This window comes from Trachurus japonicus, chromosome 23 (genome assembly GCF_045865225.1).
Source record: "Trachurus japonicus isolate A0001 chromosome 23, Traja_1.0".
NCBI classification, from domain to species: Eukaryota; Metazoa; Chordata; class Actinopteri; order Carangiformes; family Carangidae; genus Trachurus; species Trachurus japonicus.
The window spans coordinates 5247140-5272853 of NC_140929.1; the positions used below are offsets into that span (position 1 = coordinate 5247140).

Genomic DNA, 25714 nt, shown 5'->3' on the forward strand with positions numbered 1-25714 from the left:
TAGCTGTGTTCACATAGAATAAACCCTGCACAGCACTTTGCACAGACTTTATTTTTATGTCAATTGCCAGTATAAACAGGCCAACCACACTGAAAGCATGCTTACTTGGAGGTTTACCACAAAGCTGCAGCTCCCCACTATGGGCTTCAGCTGCAGTTCAGTCAGGCAAATACAATTAAATAAATTATAGACGATGGAAAAATCCTATTGGTCAATCATGTCAGTCGTGGCCTGGAGAAACAACAACAACAACAGTCGCTCAGTGGGAAGAAATGTCACCGCTGCAGCACAACATCCTGCAAAGTGCAAATTAAAGTTATGTTTTAGAAAGCAAGGTTTTTTTTTTTTTTTTTTAGCAGATACATAACATTCAGCCTCAGTTTAGGCGTCTCTGAGTCATCGCTTTTACAGGAAAGGAAAGGGAAAAGTGCAAGTCATAGTTTGAAAAATGGTGCAGGCTTCAGATTGCAAAAGGACACGATAAAGAATGAATTATAATTAGTGGGCTGCATAAAGAAGATAATTTATTACCATTTTCCCAAAGTGTTTCAAACAAGGGTTGGTGGAGTTATCCCTACAGTATCAACACTATTGATATGAGATCTTGTTTTCAAAATCAATTGTAGTATAGTGTAATTAACTGAGAGTTATAAAATGAAATGCCACATACCGGTATTTAAAAAATGATTTGGTAGTAATTAAAATAAGCCTATATCATAACCCATGACATATTTTGCTACTGTATGGTAAATTTAGCTGCTTTCAATGATAAACGTGTGTCAATCTAGGTATTAATATTGAATTGGCACCAACCTTAAGGCTATAGCTCACTCCTACCATAAAGAAAACAATTAATTTTTAACTCTTTTTTTCCCAATTTGCTGAAGTTTGTGTCTCCAGGAAACAAAGCTTTGTCCTAGAAGAAAATCCTGAATCCAAGTGACTCAATGATGGTCTCTATCTTTACATTTATACATTCACAACTTTTTGTACCTATCTTACTGCGACATAAAATGGGACGATAAACAATAAATACCCTATCATAAGTCATTTCTATTACCCATTTTTGGTTGGAAACATGTTTACAAGATTTAAAAGTGCTCTTCTATCCTTTTAATATATAAAAATAAATAAATTTGTGAGATAAAACTCCATCCAAGTTTCAGGTTGAGGGGAAAATAAATGGGGAAGATAAAAATGTGAGCACACGGAAGCTACAGGTAACTTCCGTTAGCCATTTTGTTTTAAAAAGAATAAACACTGCACTTTGTAAAAACCAGCTGAAATCTTTTAAACTATTCTGCAGGCAGATTATTCTCCTCTCTGTTGTCCAGAAGAGTCTTTTAGGGACGTGGAAATATCTTCAAAATGTTGGTAAGTCTCGTTAGTTGTTGTTGTTTTTTGTTTTGTTTTTTTTTTACGTTGGAGCTAGCTTAAATGCTAAAGTGACAAGCGCTGCACCTTTTTTCTTTATTGCCTATATATTTTTTTGCCAAATTGGCGCCATTTAAGTATGCCAAATTAGCCTGGAGAATGTCTTCTTTGCAGTATACTCATGAATGTACAGTTAAGTGGCACTGACTAACTCTGATATTGAAGACAGATGTTAAAATGTGACATTTCCCAAGCAGGTTAATAGACTATCTTTTTTTTTTTTTGGTCCTTTTTTTGGCTTCTTTTTTACTGGCTGTTATTTGCAACAGAAATCTGATACCATGGAAAACCACGGAAAGTCACAGTCTGTCAAAAATATGAATATGAGTCATATCTGCCTGCAGCCTGCCTTTCATAAGTGATGTCTGACACAAATCTGTGCATTAAAGTAATTAGATATTCAAAAAGCTGCTTTAAAGGTCAAGGAAATATTATAACAACCTCGCCTAATCAATAATTATCCACCTAGCAGTTTGCATTTCTCCTGTTATTGAATGTCCATCAAGCCATCCAGTAAACCTGGAGTTGGACACATTATAATCGCTCTACTCTTTTACACCCTCATGAAAGTAGGATGTTGCTGTCATTTTTAACTGCAGTAGCCAAATGTTTGTTTATGTACAGCTGAGTCGATTCATATTTTTATCATCTGTTAGGCTACAGCTGCTCTATCTGTAGTTTTTTTTTGCACTACTGTAGCTCGTGGGAAATGTCCTTTTGTCTTCATTTTGTTATTTCACCACACACTCTATCATACTGTTCGTCATCCTGTTACACAACAAACCACAGGGTATCTGAAAATGTAATCATAGCGTGTGTGTGGATGGGGACATGTTAAAGGGAAATTATATAGTACGCACTATACACCAAATTATCTTTGATTACTAGGAAGATATTTGATGTCAACTGAGGGCACTGCCACTGCAAATAAAGAAATACTTGGTAGAAAGATAAGTGGGTTTGTTGTCTAGTTTCCTGTGTGACTCTTTTGTATTATTATTCATGTCTTTGATATCAAACCCTGCAGGAAATGGTCTGTACTTGTAGCCTACACAACACATACAGGACTGAATATTGTGAACATATTTTTAAGTAAGATAACCGTTTTCTCCACTTCTCACTAAATTTAATTAACTTTGGAAAATAAATTGAAGACAAATGTCAAGTGGAAAGACTTAGTTCTTTGTTTGTGTCAGTACTTCCCACCTCCACATATCTGATGACTCATGCTATACATAACCAAGATGTTGATGTCGTCAGAAACTAAACAGACAGGGATCTAAAAAAAAACAACACACATTTTATTGTACAGGATTCAGAACAATAAAATCTACAGTATGCAGGGATCTATCCAAAATAACAGCATCAATAAAAACACCTGAGGTACAATAAGAAAACAAACAAAAAAAACCCTGTAATTCACCAGTGCTACACAATAACGGACCTTTTCTGACAACAGTACAGTACAGTATATCAACATGATTACATTACAGTTATTTACACAACAAAAGGTTGTAACATCTGTACCCAAAATGGAGGTAAAAGACTCGTTATACTATGGAATAGGACAAGAAATAGAACAATAACAGTAACGGGACAATAGATTTAATTTGGTGTAGCTAAGTCTCTCAGTTTGTTTTATTCAAAGACATTAACTTCATAAACTATTATGAGGCACCATAATTAATTACAAGCACATTTTCTATTGATAAACACACCCTGATAAACACAGAAGCAAGTTAAGGGAGTCAGATACTTTCACGGGGAGATCTATTGGTAATTACTTACACGCTTTTGACCTAAAACGAGTCGGTGAGTTATGATTTATGCCGGCACAGATTTGATGAATTGTGACTATCATAACAAACCTGTCTTATATTATTTTCCTCTTATATTGTCTTAGCACAGTTGTTTAGGTTTTTTTTGGTTGTTGTGGATATTTTTATTTGAAATTTTCCAGTGGAGAGAGACAGAAAAGATGTGCAACAAGTTTTGTCTGAATGTGTCATCCAGCCTTGACACCTTAGTGGTTATCGTCGTCATTATCACCATGTTCAGGGATACAGTTGATTTGTGGGACATTCAGTGTCTACAGTCTCTTCAGTTTGACTTGACAGTAACGGTGAAGTGCTGGTTGTGACCAAGCGGCGTGTCCGTTAGGTAGTAGGTTGTTGGTCATGTGGTCAGCGCGCTGTGATCCGAGCCATCCCGGGGTTAACGAAGGAGAAGTTTCGGAACATCGTCTGGTCGACGCTGTTGATGAGCGTCCGGTCGGCACACGACAGCCGAGGCTTCTCGTTGATGAACTCTTTGTCGAAGTTGCTGCAGTCACTGGGCGATGACTTAGAAGGAAGAGGAAAAACTCAGGATTAGTTAGGGCTGGGCGATATAACGATCTCGATACGGGATCGCGATAAATCTTTGAACGATTTCGATAATAAGCTATGGCCCTATTCCTCGATATCACATGAAAGTAAATATGCGCGACAGCAGCCGGCCACACTTCCGTCTGATACTCCGCCTCCTGTCCTGAGCATGCAGAGCTTGTTTGAGCTGCTGCAGCTAAAGGGAGGAAGGATAAGATGGATAGATAGATAGATATACTTTATTGATCCCAAGCTGTGATAAAGTGAAAGTTGTAAAAGAGGGAGGAAATGAGTGGAGGTGGAGCCGATGGCAACTGAAGCGATTGTGAACGTGTGGAGCATCAGTTCGTCTGTCCCGGCTAAAGAAGCCTGTCAGTGTGGAGTCAGAGCGACCTGATGATAGCCTACCACGGTCAGAAAGTGGAGGAAACACGGAGCTGCTTGTGACGTTTATTCTGCGGTAACATGTCTGTTTGTTCATGTACAGTGTGAAGAACATGCGCTAGGCTCAGGCCCCCACATACTCCGGCGTATTTGACTCCGCGGATGTCCGCGCGCACTCGAGGCAGACGAGGACCCAAAGCGGGCGTCCGCCGGTCCCTTCCGTGCAAAGCTCAATTTTTATGACCGCGCGGACTCAATCTGTTTCAAATGTGATACTGTATGCTTGCCTATGAAACCGCAAAAGTCCGCGGACAGTGCGCGCGGAGTCAAATCCACTCACAGTATGCGCCGACAGCCTCTCTCCCTCCCTCTCTCTCTGTCAGCGCCGCGCGCACACACACACGGAGCGTCGCGTCGGAGCGGTGAAGTGAAACAACAACCTGCAGATCACCTGAGTTGACGTGAACTGCGCTCGTGGTTACCGAGTCAGATCAATAAATAGGCTTTATGCACAGCTCCACTACTTCCTGAGCTCAAACAGGCTCCTTTCCTTCCTGTCTTACATTATTGGACAAACTGATGAATCCAGGTGTGTCTGACAGTTGTTGTGACTACTGAGGTCAGAGTCAGACACACCTGGATTCATCAGAGTGGGCTCGGCATAAAGCCTGGTGTCAGAGCAGCTAAATAGCTAAATATTTGTCTACAACCTGTTCAAATAACTAGAAAGACTAAAGCCTCATGATTGACACATTTTAGAGCTGATGTATGGTAGAAAAAAGACAACAGAAAACAACAGCAACAACAATGTAAATCAAATCAAACTGTGGATTATTGAACTGTTCCACCCTTAATGAACATTAAAGTGAACTCATGTCATCCTCCCAAACTGAACACATTCTCTGGTTTCTTCAGGATTCAGTCAGGATGCTGCTTGAACTGGCAGCGGCAGCAAAAAATACATATCGAGACGATATCGAGAATCGATCAATATGGAAAAACATATCGTGATAACGTTTTTTGCCATATCGCCCAGCCCTAGGATTAGTAAAAAGGACTTTGAAAAATGAACTGAAACAGATGAGAATGAATGTCTGATATCTGGTGTATGTTGTTTGACTCAACTGGATGCCCTCCTAGTTGGTTGGTTTGATTGGTTTTGAGCATTATAAATGCAAAAGGCATTGCGCCACACTGGGTAGAGGGATGGGATTCGGGAAGAATGCATTGTACACAGATCTGGCTGTACTTACTAAGGTTGGCCTGAAGGGTGGCGCCACTTGCCGTTGCTCCAGGGAAGTCCAGTCTGTGCTGCCGAAGAAACTGTGTTCCCTAATGTTTCCTTTCACTCCAAGTCGCTCCTCAGGCTCTCGAACAAACAGCTGCAGCACAGATAGATCATAGACCAGGTTAGAGACAACATACAATACAAGGAGATCAGTCATTTTCTTAAAAGGTTTTCTGCCCTGGTGTTAAAAGGGAGTTAGAGTTGCAGACCTTGACTAAAATGTCCTTGGAGTCTTTGGTGAGCCAGCGAGGGTAGACGGGGTTGTCCGTTCGTATGGACTGAAACAGCTCCTCCTCGTCTCGGCCATGGAACGGAGACTGGCCAATCAGCATCTCATACAGCAGCACTCCGAACGACCACCAGTCCACCGAGCTGTTGTACCTCTGACCCAGCAAGATCTGATCACGAACACAAAAAAGCACACAGTTAAGACAAACTGGTTGTACAAATTCACCTCTCATGAAAACAGTCAGAAATTCATGGGTGTTACTAGAACGAAAGGGAAGGATATAACACAAGTTAAACCAACAAGGCTTAAGGGAATCAAAAGACTCCGAAAAGGATATTTCTTCATGCAACTCCAACAACAAAACAGGTTGGTGTGTTGATGGACATGCTCAGTGCAGCAGGATTTGTCGGCCCTCGGGATTTGACTTATCCGTTAATCTATACCCTTGCACAAGTGAGAATGTGGTCACCTCAGGGGCGATGTAGTCCGGCGTCCCGCAGAAGGTGGAGGTCCTCAAGTCCTCCTGCATGTTCTCCTTACACATGCCAAAGTCTGCTATCTTTATATGTCCCTCCGAGTCCAACAACACATTATCCAGCTTCAGATCTCTGCAGAGGATCAGAAGGACCAAGTAAAGACACGGAAAAGGGATCAGGACACAAGCTCTCGGTTTGGTCAACGTCTGAGTTGTGTAGAATTGCACCAAATTGTACCTGTAGATGATTCCTTTAGAGTGCAGGAACTGTAGTCCACAAATGATCTCGGCTGCATAGAAGCTGTAGACAGAGGAAATTATGGAATATGTTAGTTACCTTTATCGTGTGTGTCTCACTACCATTGCACACTACCCGTCAAACAACAATTTAAAGACGTTCTTGCATGAAGGGACATACCACACCTTGCGAGTTGGGGGTATAAGACTTGAAGGATCACCAAAAGTACAACAGTTTAACAGTAATGTGTGTCGATATTGGATCTCGCGGCTTTGGACTGGATACATACGTGGCTCTGTGTACGTCAAATTTGTGGCAGCTCTGGATGTGGAACATGAGATCCCCGCCATTCAGATACTCCATCACAAAGAACAAGTTCTCCTGGACGCAGAAAGTTGCAGAGACGTCAGAGCTGCGGGTGGGTTTGGATTGAACGTTTTCTGAACATCTTGATGTGAAGGTGAATGGTTGTTACCTTGGTCTGGAAGGTGCAGTAGAGGTGCGTGAGGAAAGGATTTTCCCAGGCTAAGGACAGGACCCTCCTCTCCACCATGGTGCACTCCACGTCATCGTCCATCAGGACCACGTCTTTTTTTAGAGCCTTTACCGCAAAAAACTTGCCGCTCTTCTTCAGCTCGGATAGAAACACCTGGACACACGAGAACATCTTGAAAACCTTCTGCTATGCCTGTTTCTCAGCAGGATTACTTAAAAAGTGCTGAACTGATCTGTACCAAACTTGGTAGAGAGATGGAAAATGTTCTATTTTGGGGGGCAAATCAAGTCTTGCAGTCTGACTTTGAATTTTTCCCTCTGTATGTTGTCTGAAATTTGCATGATCAGATATCTGTGCTCTGTTCTTTTCTTTTTTTTTTATTGTCTTCCTTTTTCCAACCCACCGACTGCCCCCCTTCTTGTGCTGATAAGTGTGTCAAAGCCACAAAACTGTGGTTTTCTGTGGAAACAGCCTGCACAAACAAGTCTGACCACAGTCTTACAATGTGCTTTTGAAAGCTGCATGTTAATGAGAATGGCTAGAATACCCCTTTTGATAAATGGAAACCAATGGAAAAGGTGTTTCCCTGAAGTTGCTAACGAAATGTACTACTATAATCCAACTCATTCATTAATGTGCAATTTATTCTTTCCTCTCAAGTGTCAACAAATGACGCAGAAAATCTAATAATACCATTTGCATTATGTTGTTGTTGTGAACTTCACACACTTCTCCAGTACCTTCCCGAAGCTGCCCTTCCCCAGCATCTTGTGCAGGACGAAGTCATCGATGTTGAACTTGGGTTGGGGATCTTTCCGTGGGACGGCGTACAGAGGCTCATCTTCTGTCAACGCCTCGCCGACCGACCCGCTGCCGTCCGCCGGCCCCTCCCATGAAACTCCCTGCTGGTCTGCAACAACAGGTGAGTCAGGAAAGACAATAACAACAAAACAAAAACAGACCATGTTGGGCGTGGAAAAAGATGGCTTACCTTTACTTGCAGGTGTTGCTGTGGCCGGTAAACCCATTATTAACCCTGACGGAGCTCGGACCACTCCAGGCTGACCAACTCCTACCGGACCTTCTCGACCAATGATTTCACTGTCTCTGGTGCCTCTGGCCTGAAGGTCAAAGGTAGGATCAATGATTCAGCATTTAATATTTAATTTCATGGAGTATCTCCAGGCTTTAACAGGGACTTTCATTTTTTACTGCTCAAAAAGTTCATTTTGAGACAATAAAACTCTCCATTACAATCCACAACTGGAAAATTAACAGATTTAACAGCACTCCTTAAACCATTCATGCTTAGATTATAGGTTTAATTTGCATAGAAAATGGCAAATCAAGTCAACATGAAATAGGGGAAAAATGATTAAGGTCAATTTTCTGAAATGTGCACAGCTTAAACATTTTAAAATGTCTGAGTAATGTCTGCGTCTGACCTGCTGTTTGCTCTCGATGATTGCCAGAGCTTCAGCCATCAGTTTCTGGTTGACCCCACAGAGGTTGGCTACTTTCTTCTGGCATTTGTGATGAACGTTCATGCTACATTCTGCACAGAAGACACAGTTTACCATGTAATCCCACTGAAGCCACTTGTAACAGAAGACAATGCTGTTTAACAAACTACAGTACATTTATCACACACTGTGTTTTTGCTCGAGGGAAAGCTGATTCTACCTGCAGATATTACGATGCAACGATTTCTTGAAAAGAGGATGTAAACACAAGGGATTAGAGAAAGTAGATAAAGAGCTTCTATCTCTAAACCCCTCTTTATTTTTTGTTGTTTCCTCTTATTGTTGCTGCATGTCTTCTTCACACATTGAGTGTGATCAGCAACAACATAACAGCACAACGCCTGACTGCACCAGTGTGTTGGCTCGTGATTCAATTCACATGGAACACTATATTTTCCACCTGCTGCTGCTGCTGCGGCAGCTGCAGTTTGTTTCTCTCCAATCGTCCAACCCATGCAAAGAATTCGTTGAACATTTCTGATCGGAAATGTTGAAATTCAGCAGCTGTTGGACAAAACATTTTGTGCACAACTGTAGGGCAGCTGGAAACTGGATTTCCAAATGTGGCGTTTTGCAGATAAATGATTTAGTTTGGGTTTTTTTTTATTGATTGAGAAAACTTTCCTGGCCTCTTTCCCCCCATGGGTCTTCTAGAGGTGTGGTCCCTCATGTGTTGCTTTCAATCAGCATTGAGGCTGAAGTTGTTGTGTGCTGTTTTGTATTTGTGGTTGTATAAATAGAATTTCCTTTAATCGACTTGACACTGTGTTTATTATCACTATGAACAACACAGCTCAGTCACAGCCAGTCAGAGTTTATTTATAACCTTTTATCATTTACATTTCTTCGTATGTTTATTATTTTATTTTTTTTACTTTCTTAACATACAATAAAACCTCTTGAATCTAGGATTTTTAGGACTACCTCAGTCAGATATTCTGCAGTGTAGAAAAATCCAACAGCTACAAGCTTGTCCCTCATGATGTCTCTTGCACAAACACAACACAAACAGAGGTTGTGTGACCTTACAGTATGTTAAACATCTGGACACGACACAGAAATCATAAAACTCCCGCCTCTCACCCTCACATTTGAGCCCCTGCTTGGCGAGCCCCCACAGCAGAGTCCCGCAGTGTTCGCAGAAGGTGGGGCTTTTGTAGTTATAGACCTTGAACCTGTGCGGCATGTCGATCTTGAAGCGCTCCTTGTGGATCTGGAAAAAACAAAGTGAGCCAACAGGTCGTTCGTTACACACCTGAGCTGGAAAGAAATAAAACCATCAGCAGAAATACTTCCTGTATCCAGACAGTGGGAGGCATTAGGCAACGTGAGGTTTTCTTCTCTTCTCTTGTCGCCTCTAAGGATTTATTAACTCGTCATGGGGAGGAAGTGAAACAAGAGCGCGAAGATGAAAGAGGCAAACGAGACGAGACGTGTAAACGATCCCTCTGACAGCTCCATTACTAAGCATTATAACCACAAGTTTACAAATGTTTTTACGCACACTGTGTCAGCAACCGCCGAGTTTATCTCCGGCTGCTCGGCACGAAGAGGATGTTGTCGCAGAGAGGCATTTACATGTATTATGTGGAACTTATTTCTTGACTTACCATCGTTTCTTTGCTGTTGATGGCCGAGCCCGTGCACTTGGCGATGACTTTGTCGATGCATTTTTTGTGGATGGCTGCGTTGCACTCTGAAAGACACAAAGACGAGAAGAAGCTCAGACACCAAAAGCTTTTAAACAAAACGCAGAAGTGGAAAATACATGGCGACACTTACGTCTGCACTGGTAGCCCTGCTTGTTGAGCCCCCTGCAGTGGAGAAACAACAGGTGAGTATGCTGCTGATGACTCATACTGCATGTTTGATGAAGAAAATGACTAATTTGATGGTTTTCTGAGGAACTAAACGTGTCTCACGGACCAGACGAACTCTTTGCAGACGGAGCAGAAGGTCGGCTGAGGGAAGAACGTGGCGCTGAACTCGTGACACTTGACGACGTGAACCTTGGCCTGTTTGATGGCCCCGCGGCGCTGGTGGAGGGCGAACAGGCCGTCGCGCTCCCGCTCCGACTCGGGGTCTCCCTCGGGCTGACCGGCGGCATCTGAAAAGAAAATAAACCTTTATTTATAAAAGGGCTGCTGCAATTGACAGAATCTGTTGCTCAACTCTCTGTGGACAGAGAGAGATTACTTACTGACAAGAAGTTTTCACACCTAGGTTTCTCACCTTTTCTGGGCCGAGAGGGTTTCAAACCTTCAGCGTGTTTCAGTTTCACATGTAATAAGAGTTGGTCTGTATTCTCACAGTTTCTCACTTTATGGTCCAGAGTTTTACTTTGCCCTAACCCGAACCCTTTTTAGTTCAACCCCAAACCTTTAAATTCTCATAATGTCATGACGCAAAAAGCCAACGCAGAATTCATCCAGTAATTTGTTGGCGCCAGTGTTTCATACGAAGACTTAAAGTATGAAGCAGCAGCGTTTCAAGTGTGAGAAGATGAAGCTATGAATTTTAATTTGGCTTTTATTTACAGCTGCATTAAATCCTGTTGTTTTCTATCGGTGAAGCTAAATATTTGATTCCCTCTTGGTTCATCTAAACCTCCTACACTACGACATGCTGCTGCTTTCATTAACCTTTTTTTAAAAAAATATAATACACTGGTTCAAGTTCAAGTTCTCTCTCTATCTGTGAAAAGCCGTTCAGGATCTTCACAACACGGAGACGCCGGTCAAGAGAAAAAGTTCATACATAACTTTCATTTCTGCAATCTCTGTACCTCTGTAGCCTGTGCTTGAGTTTCCTTTCTGCCCATTCTTAGTATTTGGTTGTGAAATTCAGAGTTCCCTTAAATCAGTCATTCACAGAACTGAGCTAAGCAACAATTGAAAAGTCATAGTTCAAAGTGACGTTGATACGGTAAAATAACTTCAATCCAAATAAGGAAGGCGCTCACAGAGGAAAACGTGACATTAAAGTTTTGAAAGTTAAACTTTCATACAATCTTGGACACATGCAGCGTAGCTTAGCTTAGCATAAAGATGTTGGAGTGTGATCAGTAGTTTAATGTTAAAACTATTGATGAGCAACAGTTAAACAATCTTTTCCTAGTGATACTGGTGCAGCATCTACAGCTGCCTGAGGTCAAATACAGTTTTATTGTCGTTAATGATCGCACTGCAGTTGTCAGTCCAGGAATGTTTCTCTGCGACTGTTTGCTGCCAAGAAATAACTCCAGCACAGAACTTCCCCTCCAGCTCAGCACACAACACACACGCACACACACACAGACTGATATCAGTTTTCTTATGTCAGTCAGAGAAAGGTGGGAAATAGACAATAAGCTGCATTGTTGTTAAAAGGAAAAGTGTGTGAGCTCCTGTGCAGCGGAGCGTGGAGCAGTTTCACAGATCACACCGTCACGCTGCACCGGTCTCTGTGCCACCTGTTATTCTGAGCTGTGATTTCCTACTAGCAGCGTCTAAATATAGGAAAGTGAGGCGGCCGCTTCTCTTTAGCTCCGTGGCGACAGTAAATGTCAGGAAAGCACCCGCCGAAAAGGATCCAACACAAAACCCAAGGTCAACAGGTCAAACGGTTTGGTCGTCATTTGAGAAAACAGGTAGGCAGGCTTTACATTGCTAATTTTTTGCAGCATTTTAACTCATGAAATTCAGAATATTTCCTCAAAACTGTTAGATTAAAGCGTGAAAAAGAATAAAATGTGGAAACGTACAGCCTACGCACTCTTAAGGTCTATTCCTGCTCTGTTTTGACTTGGTATAAAGGCATTTGTATTCATATTGCGTCTTATGTTAGATGTTAAATGTTGCGTGGTGCACAGGAAATGATGCGTCTCGTTGTTTCTGGAAGCAGCATCAATCTGCTTTTTTAAGAAGACTCTGTGGTTGACCGGAGACTTCTGGGAAGATGCAAGAAACGTCTCTTTCTTTATTTAGATTCAACTTTCAACCTCTTAACTTATAGAGAAATGTCTCTATATAAATTTTCCACTTTCTTGTTTCGCTTGGTCGTAGTTTCAGCTTCAGTGTGTCGCAGTGTGTTTTAGTTTCTATATCTCACCACTTTTCTCCAGGTAGTATCTGGCCTCCATCAGCAGGCGACCCTGAGGCTTCAGCTCCAGCTGCAATGAAGAGACAGAAAAAAGAAAAACTGAAACAAACTGAACGTCAGGAATTCATAAGAAACTCATCGTTGATAATTAAAGAGAAGGAGAAGTGTGTTGTCAGAGCGATGATGCATGAACCGATGACGACATCAGATTGACACATCTGCAGCAACTCAGCTCCAGAATGAGTTTGACTTGATTCATCCGTTTGATTTTCTTTCTTTCTTTGTTAGTTCTGGTTAAAGTGACAAATGGCATGACGTGTCTCTACAAGAAGTGATGTGTTTTTCCTTTTTAATCAATTCAAAACTAACAAACTTGGACGTTCTGGTTCTTTCTGGGATAAAAAAAAAAGAGAAGCTAAAGTAGCTGGCTGTAAGAGCTTTTCATTGATATAGCAGGAACCATGACTCCATAATATAAAGGGTTAATGAGTTATGGACAATGTTTGCTAAGACTTTTGCAAAGATAATTTTGTTTTATTGCGGCCATGTTTTTCCACCGATCTTGCTGATTTGTGGCCGAAATTAGTATCGTCATTCCCCAAACGCTGTCCTACCAAAATCAGTGTTGCTAATGTCAAAATTCATAAAGTTGTATTCAATTTACTGTTTGTCAAATTACTGGTATGCAAATTAGCTGGTGGTTATAGTCCAATTGTCTGTTCTGTAGAGCACAGGGAACAAAACCTCATCCAAAGTTTCATAAAGTTAAGTTTACTTTAATTTAATTTATGCTAGCTTAATTAGCAAAGAAACAATTGACTGTTTTGTCGAGCACATTGACCAAATAATGCCAAAAATGTCATTTTAAATCTGTAATTACAGCACCATTAAGTGTTTCAGGTTACAACCTTTAAAAAAAAATCTAAAACAAAAGCTACATGTGGCATCAAAGACTCAGAACAGAGGAGCTGTTGTAGTTTGAAGATGCTGACTCATGTCTTACACCTCAGGCATCATCAAGGTGGTTTAATGACACCAGAGTTTCTCCTGCTATGACATTTCAAAGCGCCGAAGAGAAACAGCTCAGGTGACAAAGACGCTTTGTACTTGAATTATAACGACATAACTACAACCAGTCAAACAGTTCAGATTCACATCAGTGCCTCTTTACACTCATAATATAAGTTGTTAAGACTTTGAAAGATTTCAGGTATTAGGTGTGTTTTTATCTACGGCTGCACTGTATTACGATTATATGGGCAGATATTGGCTTATGTTATTTTAAAATTCATTTTTTGTTATTTTTTTTGTACCAAACAAATACGTCTCTTTTATGTCTTGAGGAGATAATTTTGCCTCTATGGCAACACAACACTTGTTGAACACTGTTGCTTCTCAGTTTCCCTCCATCAGAGCTGCAGCTCCTCCAGTTTAGATGTTGCACTTGCTCATATTCCAATTTGATTTGATTAAATCGCAATTAGCAGGAATTCTTGTGGTGTCACAGTGACCTTTGACCTTTGACCTTTGACCACCAATTTCTAATCAGCTCATTCTTGGCTTTTACTGATCTACACAAGACTGGGACACACAGCTGTCAACAGAGACTGTGTTTTTATTTTATTTTATTTTTTTAAAGGAGGATTTATCTCTTTCATACATTTTTTTCTTAAAGGGATAGTCCAACATTTTGGCAAATTGGCCCATTAACATAATCCCTATAGTTTTAGCAGTAGGTTTGTTACCTTTATTTGTCGGTGCAAGCTATTTTTAGAACTGCGGAGCAGAGTCGTGAGCTGCTCAAAGCTTTGGAGTTGTTGGATTGTGTATTTGATGAGTTTGATGAGGGAAACCAAGAAATCCCATGAGCCTCCGTAGCGTAGCTCTGAGCAGCTCACGGCTCTGCTCCGCCGTTCTAAAAACAGCTTGCACCGACAATTAAAGGTAACAAACCTACTGCTACGACTATAGGGATTATGGCAATGGGCCAATTTGCCAAAAATGTTGAACTATCCCTTTAACCCAGACTCAACTCACTGGCCGCACTAACCCAGATCTCCAGCTTCCCGTTCTCCTTCTTGCAGCGCGTGGCCAGCGTGTCCAGAGCCACCGTGGCCTCGGACTTGAGCTCGGCCGTCCGGTCCTTCACCATCACGTGCATGATGCGGCCGCGGTGGATGTGGGCGTCGAACGTGGTGCTCCACGGCGGGTACATGGTGGGCTTCTTCTGCTTGAACACCAGCCCCTTCTCTGCAACAGAACAGACAACAAAGATACAAAAAACGTCACGGCGGCAACAGACAGGAAACGTGAAGAAACTAAAGCTGCAGCAGGAGAGTCAGAGAGTTTTATTATTGTAGAAACTCTGTTGGACTTATTTTAAGTCCGACACACATTCTGCTGTCACTAAAGCACCAAGTGTGTATCAGTCGTGAAAATAGTCCACAACAATTCCCTTAGTGTTTCAGCTGTTTTTTTTAGTAATAAATTAGCCTTTTTTATATATACAGTATATAATGACGTTAAAGGGATAGTTCACCGAAAAATTTCACTCATTATCTACTCACCCTCATGTCGACTAAGGGCTGGGAGAAGTTTCAGAGTCCTCCGTGGCTTCTCTGAGTTACAGGGGGTCTCGGCGTAGCAGTGCATGTCCATATAACGGTTGCAAATGGATACCAACTGTCTTCGTAACAAAAAGACACACCAAAAAACATCCAAATACCTCCATGCTGCTCGTATGCATGAAGCTCCTCTTACCGGTTCGTCCAAATTTGACGAACCGGGAAGAGGAGCTTCGAGAAGCTGCCGCTACAAAACAAGCTTGAAATATAGACTTATTTAATTTTTTTCGGGACAATTTCGCATTTTGGGGCTTCAATACAAGACGGACATTACATACGCGCAGCATGGAGGTATTTGGATGTGTTTTGGTGTGTCTTTTTGTTACGAAGACAGTTGGTATCCATTTGCAACCGATAACTCTGAAACTTCTCCCCCTTAGTCGACATGAGGGTGAGTAGATAATGAGTGAAATTTGAATTTTGGTTGAACTATCCCTTTAAGTCCGACACACGTTCTGCTGTCACTAGAGCACCAAGTGTGTATCAGTCCGCCGGTGAAAATAGTCCACAACAATTCCCTTAGTGTTTCAGCTGTTTTTTTTAGTAATAAATGAGCCTTTTTTACATATATATATATATATACTGTACATAATGACGTTAATATCATTTGTGAACTATTTTTAAAGGTTGACATCATCTGTATGAACAAATGGGACAGGAAATGTATTAAGAGACAAACAAACTGTTGGTTTTGGTCTTTAAAAAGCATTTCCTGACAGGGACGGACGGTCGGACGTATAGAATATCACCGGTCGTGTCCTTTTAAAGCATTTAACACGCAGATTTCGCTGAATAACCTCTGGATTATGGAAACGATTTCCTGCCAGCGATGGGAAACCGACACCAGGAATTAATCCGGGGCCGTACAGGGTGTCGCTGTCACGGACGTATAGATCCACAGATGCTCTTTAACAGCCTCTAAAGCTGAAGCTTTGACTTCTCTTCAGTTAAAACGTGTCATATATTTATTTATTTTAGATCATATTTGACCGTGTGACCTGCAGACCTTTACCACGCTCATCCCACAGCGTTGAGAGATTTACAATCCCATGCATCACGTGGTCGGGAAGTAAAAAAGACCATCCTGGGCCGGCCTTCGTAATTGACATCTGCTGATTTTATTTATTTTTATTTTATATCCACTTACATAAGCGCCACATGCTGCTTTTTTTACTCCCAGAGTAGATCTGCGGCCTTCTCCATCAACGGCTCATCGCCTGCCTGTCTGTCTGTTTGTCCACCAGCTGCCATCTGTGCTGCTTACAGCGCCCAGAGAGGAAAATATGTCTACACGGGCTGCCTGCATCGCACTTTATGTGAGAGTGTGTGTGTGTGTGTGTGTGTGTGTGCGTTTTATTTCCTTGCAGAGTGAGAGGCGACATGTTTTGATGTCAGTTCCTGTGTTATTCTTTGAATCTTTCTTCTTTGGCATTTAACACCAGGGTGTTCTCACTGCTCTCAAGTCTCTCGTCGAGTCGACACGTTGTTATTGTAGCTTTTCTTTTATCTAAATCCTCTCTGCTCCGTTTTAAAACTCGTCCAGAGTCACTTAAGGAAATGTTGGTGCCTTGCGTGTGAGCAATTACACAGCAAAGCAGCAAAAGCAAAAAGCTTATGATGCTGTTACACTACACAACAGCTTCATTCACCGACTACACAACAGACGCTGAATGCACCACATTAAAACCTGATGGACCTCATTCCTCAGTTTGTTTTTTTTGTTATTTATGTCCTTCATCGCACTTGAACACACAACAACAAAAACACACTGTAGTTTATTTTGACTCCATCCCACGCACACACACACAGCATCTTGACTTTGCCAGAAACGCTCAGCGAGGCACCAAATGTGTAGCGATCCGCCACTGAAAATAGTCCCCAACTAATTACAGTAACAGTCCTCAGGTGTTTTAGGTATTCCCAAGGCATAGTAACTTCAATCAGCTGGGGTTTTCTCTTTAAAACTGAAACTATACGCGCTTCAGTCGAAGTCGATGGGCTCCTCCGCCGCTGAAAATAGTCCACAAGTAATTAACAAACTACAGCTGTTTAACCACTTCGAGCTGCTCGTTGCCCTCTTTCCTTCACTTTTATCTGAAGATGAAAAACAGCCGCACGGAGCCAAAACGCCTGACGGGAGCTGAGTTTATGTTTTTTCATCCAACCCGTGAGTTTCTCATCATCAGCTCTTAATTTTCCCAAACTCAGCAGCACAGAGCCTGTGAACAATGTGTCCACCAACCAAAGTAACGGCCTCACAGGGACATTTGTCTATCTCTTTATCTATACTGTTCATATTTAAATACATACAAGCCTCACTGAGATGTGAAACAACCTTTACATGTAGCTGAGTTGAAACCAAATGAAACTAAATGACATTGTCTCTCCAGAGTAAAAACGTCTTCCTCCTCTGAGCTCTGTGGTTTTTACAGAAGAGGAAAAGACACATCAGAGCGAAGCCTCCTCTTTCCCCTCAGTGACACATGTTTTTTTGTTTTTTTTTCAGCTCCATCCTGCACCACCACCACTCTGTTAGAATAACCAGATGCAGAGCTGAGATACAGTACCGACCGGCTGCTGGTCGTGTTATCACACTGGGAAGTTGTGGCATTGGACGAGAAGCAGCGACAACACAATGAAGACGTTTGAGGACATGGAGGCGTGTTGTTTAAAAATAATATCTATATATATATATATTAAAAAAAAGGACATTTGGACCAGTTTCCATCAGTCAGTCCAGATGTGGAAATGAAAATGACTGACTCTCTAAGAAAACATTAACAGCTACAGTGTGCAACCCGAGGTCAAACAGAGGCTAAAAATAAAGTTACTACATCGCCATTTCTATATTTATTCCAGACGCCCACAGTTGTAGCTTTACCAACCCTGAACGCATCACTTCCTGGGTGGCAGAGGAACTTTTTATTTTTTATTTTATTTTTTTTTACTTTTTTTCCCTGAGACTCCAGTGAACATAGGCTACTGTAGTTTGTTCACAGCTGTAACAACCCAGCAGTAAAATGTAGAGTTATTATCTGTTAAAGGCATTAAAAATGAATTTATTTACAGTATATGATTTGTTAAAGGGATAGTTCACCCAAAATTCAAAAAGCGGGGCTCTGCATGTCCATATGACGGTTGCGAACAGAGCACACTTTTCTTCGTCCAAATACAGTATATGGACATATGGACAACATGCAGCAATTTGAATTTTGGGTGAACTATCCCTTTAACTATTATAAACTATTATTCTTGGTAAAAAAAAAAAAAAAAGTTTTAAACACATTTGAAGTGAAAGCTGAACTTGTTATTTTTCTTGTTTTGGCTGGAAAATGGAAAAAAAAAAAAAATCACCAATCACAGTTTCACTTCACTGTTGCCACAGTAACAACTTCAAATAGCTTATTGAGTCCAAAACACAAAGGCATTCAGTTTCCCATCATATGAGATATTAATATAATATAATATTAACAAATGATTGATTATTAAAGCAGCTGCAGATCAATTTCCTCTGGAGACGATCGACTGGTTCTGTCTGCTCCTGTTTTTAAATCGCAACACGTCTGAACCCAGGAAGGAATATAGTTTTTACAGTAAACATGCATCTAATCAATCAATAATCAATAGACCCAGAGGACGACACCACATAGCAGCTGCATGTCGGGCCAGTGAACAGCCAATGAGAGCAGAGATACAAGGTCTAACCCCGGTGACATCAGCAGCAGTGATGAAACACTCACTCTGTGATTGCATCAATTAATAATCACCAATAATTCCCACGATTTATTCATTGATTAATTATGTCAGACTCAACTGCATTTTCTCCAGCAACATAGAAACTGAGGATCTTTGTGAACTCTATGAACTCTGGGAAACTCTCACAACAAACTTAAAACGATTAATTCTGAATGAAATATAAAGTATTGATTTGATCTGGTGTCTCTCCTCACCTGTGTCGATGGCCTCCTTCATGTAGACGGCGCAGTACGGGTTCAGCACTTCCTCGTGATAGGCCAGACCGGGATCGATCTCGAACTGGGAGAAGCCGATCCGCAGGAAAGGCGACATGGCTGCGAAACCTCCACTCAGATACTCAGATATCCACAAAGACAGAAGAAAAGGACGAAGACGAAGAACTAGAGGAAACTCCCGGTGTTGAAGTCGTTTCTTCTCAAAGCAGCTTCAGATTTTTTTTTCAAACTGACTCAGCTTTTTGGAGGCGGCTCGACCACCTCGTTCCTCCACTGCAGCTCGTCACCGACTGCCTGGAGAGAGACGGGGCAGAGGAGGAGGAGGAGGAAGAGGAGGAGGAGGAGGTTTTGTTTTCCGCCCTTGACGCTTTTACACAACCTGTGAGAGGAAGAGAAAGAAAGACACACAGAGAAAGAGAGAGAGACTCAGTCAGTCAGTACCCATGACATGGCAACCACATGAGCAGTTTCCTCCTCCTAAAAAACTTTGAAGCTGCTCTCTTCCTCTCTTTCTTTCTTTCTTTCTTTCTTTCTTTCTTTCTTTCTTTCTTTCTTTCTTTCTTTCTTTCTCTCTCTTTCTCTCTTTGCTCCAGCTGGTTCCCACAGACCGGCCTCTAGAACGCTAAAGTCGATGAGAAAACAAATCACAAATCCAAATCTCAGAGTGTTGACTTGTGTTTGTTTGCTGCCTCCTCCTCCTCCTCTTCCTCCTCCTCCTCCTCCTCCTCTTCCTCCTCAGTGCAGCTAAAATAAAACCTCCCGTACCTTCAGGCCGTGTAAACACCAGCTGTCGTCGCCGTCGGCTGCTCCTCCAAACTAAAAAACCCCAAACTAAAAACTAAAAAAGTCTTTTGTCTTTTGTGAGACTCATCCACAGTCACTGTACAGTAGCTCACTGCTTCTGCTGCAGAGACTCGGTGACGACGGTCGATGTGATATTTGAGGCCTCCTGGAGTGTGTGTGTGTGTGTGTGTGTGTGTGTGTGTGTGTGTGTGTGTGTGTGTGTGTGTGTCAGGGTTGAGACTATTAATAGAGCTGAAATACTAAACTCAGATCAGGAATATGCGAGTCGACCATGACGACGACTCGTCATCGTCGGACTCTGGCACCGAGTCGAGTCACCTCCCTTTTTTTTTTTTTACTGTAACTCCTGCGCTGACCCTGAGTCAGTGGTGTCATGTGACCACACACACACACACACACACACACACACACACACACACAGAAACACACCAGTGAGCAAATGAAATTAAAAGGTTAAACGAAGCCGATACGATGTGAGGATTTAAATCTGTGGACGACGTATTGATCAGGTCTCAGAGGATGAACTCTGTCGCTGTGTTTTGTTTTTTGTTTGACTTTTCAGTTTTGGTTTGATTCACTCTCGCTGCAGCAGCTCTGTGTTTATCGGTAAATACTAATCATCTGGTGTTTACACCACAGCTTTCAGACCTGTGGTCCTGCAGTCAGTTAAAGGTGATACAAATCTACCGCTGATAAGACGTTATTATTGTATGTTTTGTGCAAGTAAAACACATTTTCTTGTTAAATTATAGAAGCTCCTTTTAGATATTTTTGACCTTTGACGAGTCTGTTATGTCTTAAATATGAAGATATATTTATAAGAAGTGCTCCATACCTCTGTCTTGTTGTGAAGGCTAAGCACCAACAAAGGCTATGTTGGAGTTGTTAAAGGGATATTTCAACATTTTGGCAAATTGGCCCATTGCCATAATCCCTATAGTCATAGCAGTAGGTTCATTACCTTTAATTGTCGGTGCAAGCTATTTTTAGAACGGCGGAGCAGAGCCGTGAGCTGCTCAGAGCTACGCTACGGAGGCTCATGGGATTTCTTGGTTTCCCTCATCAAACTCATTGGGCCAATTTAAAAGGTGGAAGCCGCTGGTTTACAACTTTTAACTTCTCTCAAGTCACTGTCAATACAGCACTTTACTAATGTTTGATGCTAAATTTAACTTGTGTTTTAATCTGAAATTTGCATTTTTTTAATTTATGGTACCTATTCGGAAAAACTTGTATCTGAAAGTCTGATATCTCTATTTTTACACACGTTTTTGCAATGATCCTTCAATGGTTCAAACACTTGTGACAAATCTGTATAGGAGGTTTAAAATTCAAAATGTCCTCGGTGCAGCTCTGCAGGAAACTGCTGGAAAATGTCAATAAAATACATAAACCTCAGTAGAAACAGGTGAAAAGCCTCTATAATGAACTCACTTTGAGTTCCTGTGTAGAAAACTACTACAGCAATGAGATAAAACCACAAACTGAATGTTGCTTTGACCGATTACAGCACGTCATTTCTACATGAACTCATGATTTTAGAGGAAATGCATCACAGCTAATGAATATTCTAGTTGTAAAAATATCAACAAACTATTATACGTTTCCTTTTCTTTAACCACTTTAACACCCACTGGCCCACGAGTGGGGCCCAGCATGCATTTGGAAGCAACACCGCCCACAGACCAGAGGGTGTTAATTGCACCCAAAATGCAAAATATCACGTCAGTATCACAGTCGACAAAGGCAAATATTCATATTCGCATTTGAAAAGGCTACACCCAGTTATATATCTGAATTTCTGGACGGAATAATGAACTTATTTTTTTCTTTACTGATAATAATGGCCTAGATTGTGGTGACAAAGTGGGACACAGCTGTTGAAACCTGTTGAAATGAACCTTTAAGTTGGTCACAACGACGACTCGACTCCTAAAACGAACAAATCAAAATAAAAACTTCACACGTTTGCAGTTTTTCTAAGAAATATCAACGTCCTATAGCTACAGTTCAACTGAATCAGATCTCAGCAGCGTGCATTTGTCCACATAAAGACTCATATTGATCTTCAAAATACTCAACGCCCACACACACACACACACACACACACACACACTCTCTCCGCCCACATACACAGATTCAAACACTTGTCATGTGCAGAGCTGTTGCAGTTTGAACCTTTCTTTCTTTATTTTTTGGAGGGGGAGTAAAACTTCCGGTACTTAAAGTTACGACGATGTAACCACACTTCCTGCTTGTGTTTGACTGTGAAGCTTCACAGGTGGGGCTGTCGCAAAAAAAAAACCCACCACATCTATCTATCCATCTAAAACGCTGCACACGAGACAAATTTACACACTTTTTATAAAAGATATACGTATTTTACTGCAGCGTTTACTCTGCCAACAGCTTTATCAGCTTCATTAAACATTCATAACGTAGATGACCCTTTATTAACACAGCTGTAATGTAGATTTACAGCAGGTTAAATGAATGATAATGTCATTTAATAACAGCAGACTGCACTTCCTTTGAATCAGCCTCCAGTTAATTAAAACAATGTTGGTTATATCTGCATAAAAGATGATTAGAGACATTGAATGAAGCTGAAACTGACTCTAACTTTGTTTTAGTGTTGGAGAATTCAAAAAATTCTGTTGCAAAATGAACATAGATCGTCACTTGACTTGGATTTTAATGGTTTCACTTGACACCATATGGACTGGACATAAAAATCTATTTAGAGTTTATATCGTCCATGTGAGACGACGAGCGTCACAATGTTCCTCGTCGTGGATCAAAACTCTCCCCTCACATTTGTTAGTGAACGCAGCTTAGCGCTCATTTGCAGGACCACTCATATTTCCATACATCGTCTTGTGATAAAGACTTAAAGAAAAAAAAAAAATCGGTAACACTTTATTTGACGCCTATCTCTATAACGCATTATAACCATACTTATGAGTTGAATTATCATAAGGGGTTATAACAATTATAGAGCATTATAACTCTATTATAATACTTGACCTTATAGGCCATTATAAAATGCTCTATAATGTGTCATGCTTATTGTTATAAAGCCTTATGAGTGTTTATAATGATAGTTATACATGCTTATAAGCCAATTATAGCACATTATAACTATATTTATAATGCAATATCAATGTGGGCATTGTCAGCGAGTTACTTACAGTTATAACGTATTATAATACCTGACCTTATAAGTCATGATAAAATGCTTTATAGTGTGTTATAATTATTGTTATAAAGCGTTATAATCATTTATGAGTGTTTATAACTAGTTATACAGTGCTATAACTGCATTATAACTCATTATAAGTATGCGTTATAGAGATAGGCGTCAAGTAAAGTGTTACCAAAAATCTATTTCAATCCTTCAAAAACTACAAACGTGTCGTCAATCAGTGGAAAGTTGCTCCATTAAACTAACCCAGTTTTAATTAAATAGACTATTAATTATCTGGCACGACTATAAATATGATGCTATGTGGCTACCGCTGCCTCTTTTTTTTAAAAATGTTGTTGATTTTATTTACCCACGTCTGGCGGTTGGTGAACTTGGCAAACGATTAATGTTTTATTCACGTTGTTTTTCTGATTAGTTTTGAGGCGACTCCACTAAACACTGATGATGACGATGTGATGTAAAGTTCACTGCGGTTACGTCCTAATCCATCTATGGCCTCTTTCTTCTCCATGTATGGGAACATAAGTGGATTGGGATTGGGAGCAACACTGGACTCCTTGTTCAAAGCTGTTGTTGTAAAAAAAAAAAAAAAACTTTTGATTTGCCATTTTCAACCCAAACAAGAGCTTTGAATAAGCTGCTGCTGCTGCTATTTCCACACATGTCAACAAAAGGCTTTGTGTGTGTGTGTGTGTTTATTTCAATTTTACTTTTATAACACCAGTGGGACCAGAGGGGCTGATGGGATATCTGCGGCGTGTTGTGTGTGTTGTGTGTTTTTCTCTTTTATCGGCTCGGCCTCCCATCGATGCTCAAATGTCAGCGACACAAACACACGGGAGGAAGGTCAAGTGTCAGTGTGCCAACGCCAGAGACCTTTCACAAAGCTTTCATGACAGAGGGCAAAAAGGAAGCGAAACATCATCAAAGTGCTGTGTAATAGTGTGTGTGTTTGTGTGTGTAGGTGTGTACTAGGTGTGTGTGTGTGTGTGTGTGTGTGGCAAGGCTGTTTGAAGTAGCCATAGAGAAGGAGGACGAGCTCTTTGTTGCTATTGACAGGACGTCCATGTGTGTGACAGGAGCCTTTGACCAGAGAGAGAGCTGCCGTTTCGGGCTCTCGGAGTGTACCTGAAGTGGTCACTCACTCACTCACTCTTTCAAACACACACATACACACACACACACACACACACACATATAGTATATATACACAACTTTGCATCAATGAAACATCTCGTAGTAAAAGCCAGTTGGTGAACGAAGGATGTAATCTAATGAGACGTGAAGTTCTGTCGCTGTTACAGAAGAACTGAAAGTCTTTGAAGCAGAAAGATGCAAAATGTTTCTGATGGTTTCCTGCAAAACTGTGTTTGATTTCCTTCAGTAGTTTTAGTTTACATTATTATTATTTTTATAATTTACTACTTTACACATTGAGATGTTGCACATTTTACTCTTTACAGTAATTATTTTGCAGACAAAGCAAAACATATGATCAGATTACAATGAGTTACTATTGTATGGATTAACCCCCGAAACTACATACTAATAGTTAGAAAAACACTTTCTTTATCACCTGTTATAACCTTAAATTTGCATTTTATACTTAACTTTATACTTGCATTTCATATTTATAACATAAACAACATCTTAATTAGCTATATAACATCACAACATAATATATTCATTTGTATTACTGGATTTTAATTCATTACATTGTTTTACATAATGCTCTCAAGTATGTATTTGTAAAACTTACTGTATGTTCCATGTATTTCCACTTTAGGACACCTTATACTTCTGCTTTGTTGTATTTCAGAAGTTATCTACTGTTTACACAACACCTGTTTATATAAGATGCCTCAAACAGAGTAGTAGTATTATATAAAATGGACCATAAAACTCGTGCATTATGAGAAGTTTAATTTTTTTTTTTTTAATATAGGACATTTGACCTTTAAGTGTAAAATCTAAATAGGTTTATAACTCTACTATAACAAACAAGCAAGTTTCACAACAGAAAATAAAGTGAGCTAATGCCACAGCTTCAGATAGGCTACTTATGTCAACATTTGACTTTGATCACGTGTGAAATGTTTGTTAGTAGAAATATGACAAAGGTAGTTAAAGCAGAAATAAAAGAATAAATAAAACTGTAGTTAAACTCTTTAAAACTGTAGAAACAAAGACACTTGAACTAACCTGTGGAAACCGACAGAGTCCGGGGGAGTGAAGTGTTCACGGACCGAGGCTGCTCTCCATCTGAACATACATACACCGACACTGCTGCAGTTAAACCACGATATGATGCATTCACTGACTGTCGGGAATCTTAACTTTAACCAAAGGATGCAACAAAAAACAATCCAGTTTACCACTGAGTAACAAAAAAAACATGAATCCTCTCCTCTGAGTTGAGATAAAGATAATAAAAGTGTAAAAAAAAAAATAAGTTGGTGAGTTTTTATTTCTTCTTATTAGACTACGTGTTTCTAACGTTTTAAATACAGCTCTGGGAAGTCCGAGCGGCCCTTAAATGCAGCACCGCTCTAAACCTACGCACACGCAAACTGAAACTTCTTTTTGAAACGAAG

The 25714-nt window shown here is 40.7% G+C and overlaps 1 protein-coding gene across 1 annotated transcript; it reads right to left on the reverse strand.

The window, feature by feature from the left end:
- Window positions 1–2714: 2714 nt before the first annotated feature.
- Window positions 2715–25384, reverse strand: prkcq (protein kinase C, theta). Its single transcript, XM_085768868.1, has 18 exons — window positions 25323–25384; window positions 19088–19487; window positions 14564–14763; window positions 12523–12583; window positions 10360–10540; window positions 10216–10247; window positions 10044–10129; window positions 9517–9646; window positions 8356–8465; window positions 7902–8031; window positions 7651–7820; window positions 6890–7063; window positions 6704–6795; window positions 6415–6477; window positions 6171–6309; window positions 5682–5870; window positions 5438–5566; window positions 2715–3776 (listed from the first exon to the last, which is right to left on the reverse strand). Exons 2-18 carry the CDS (start codon window positions 19203–19205, stop codon window positions 3618–3620), a joined length of 2163 nt encoding a protein of 720 aa, XP_085624994.1. The 5' UTR covers window positions 19206–19487; window positions 25323–25384; the 3' UTR covers window positions 2715–3617.
- Between the last annotated feature and the right edge of the window lie 330 nt (window positions 25385–25714).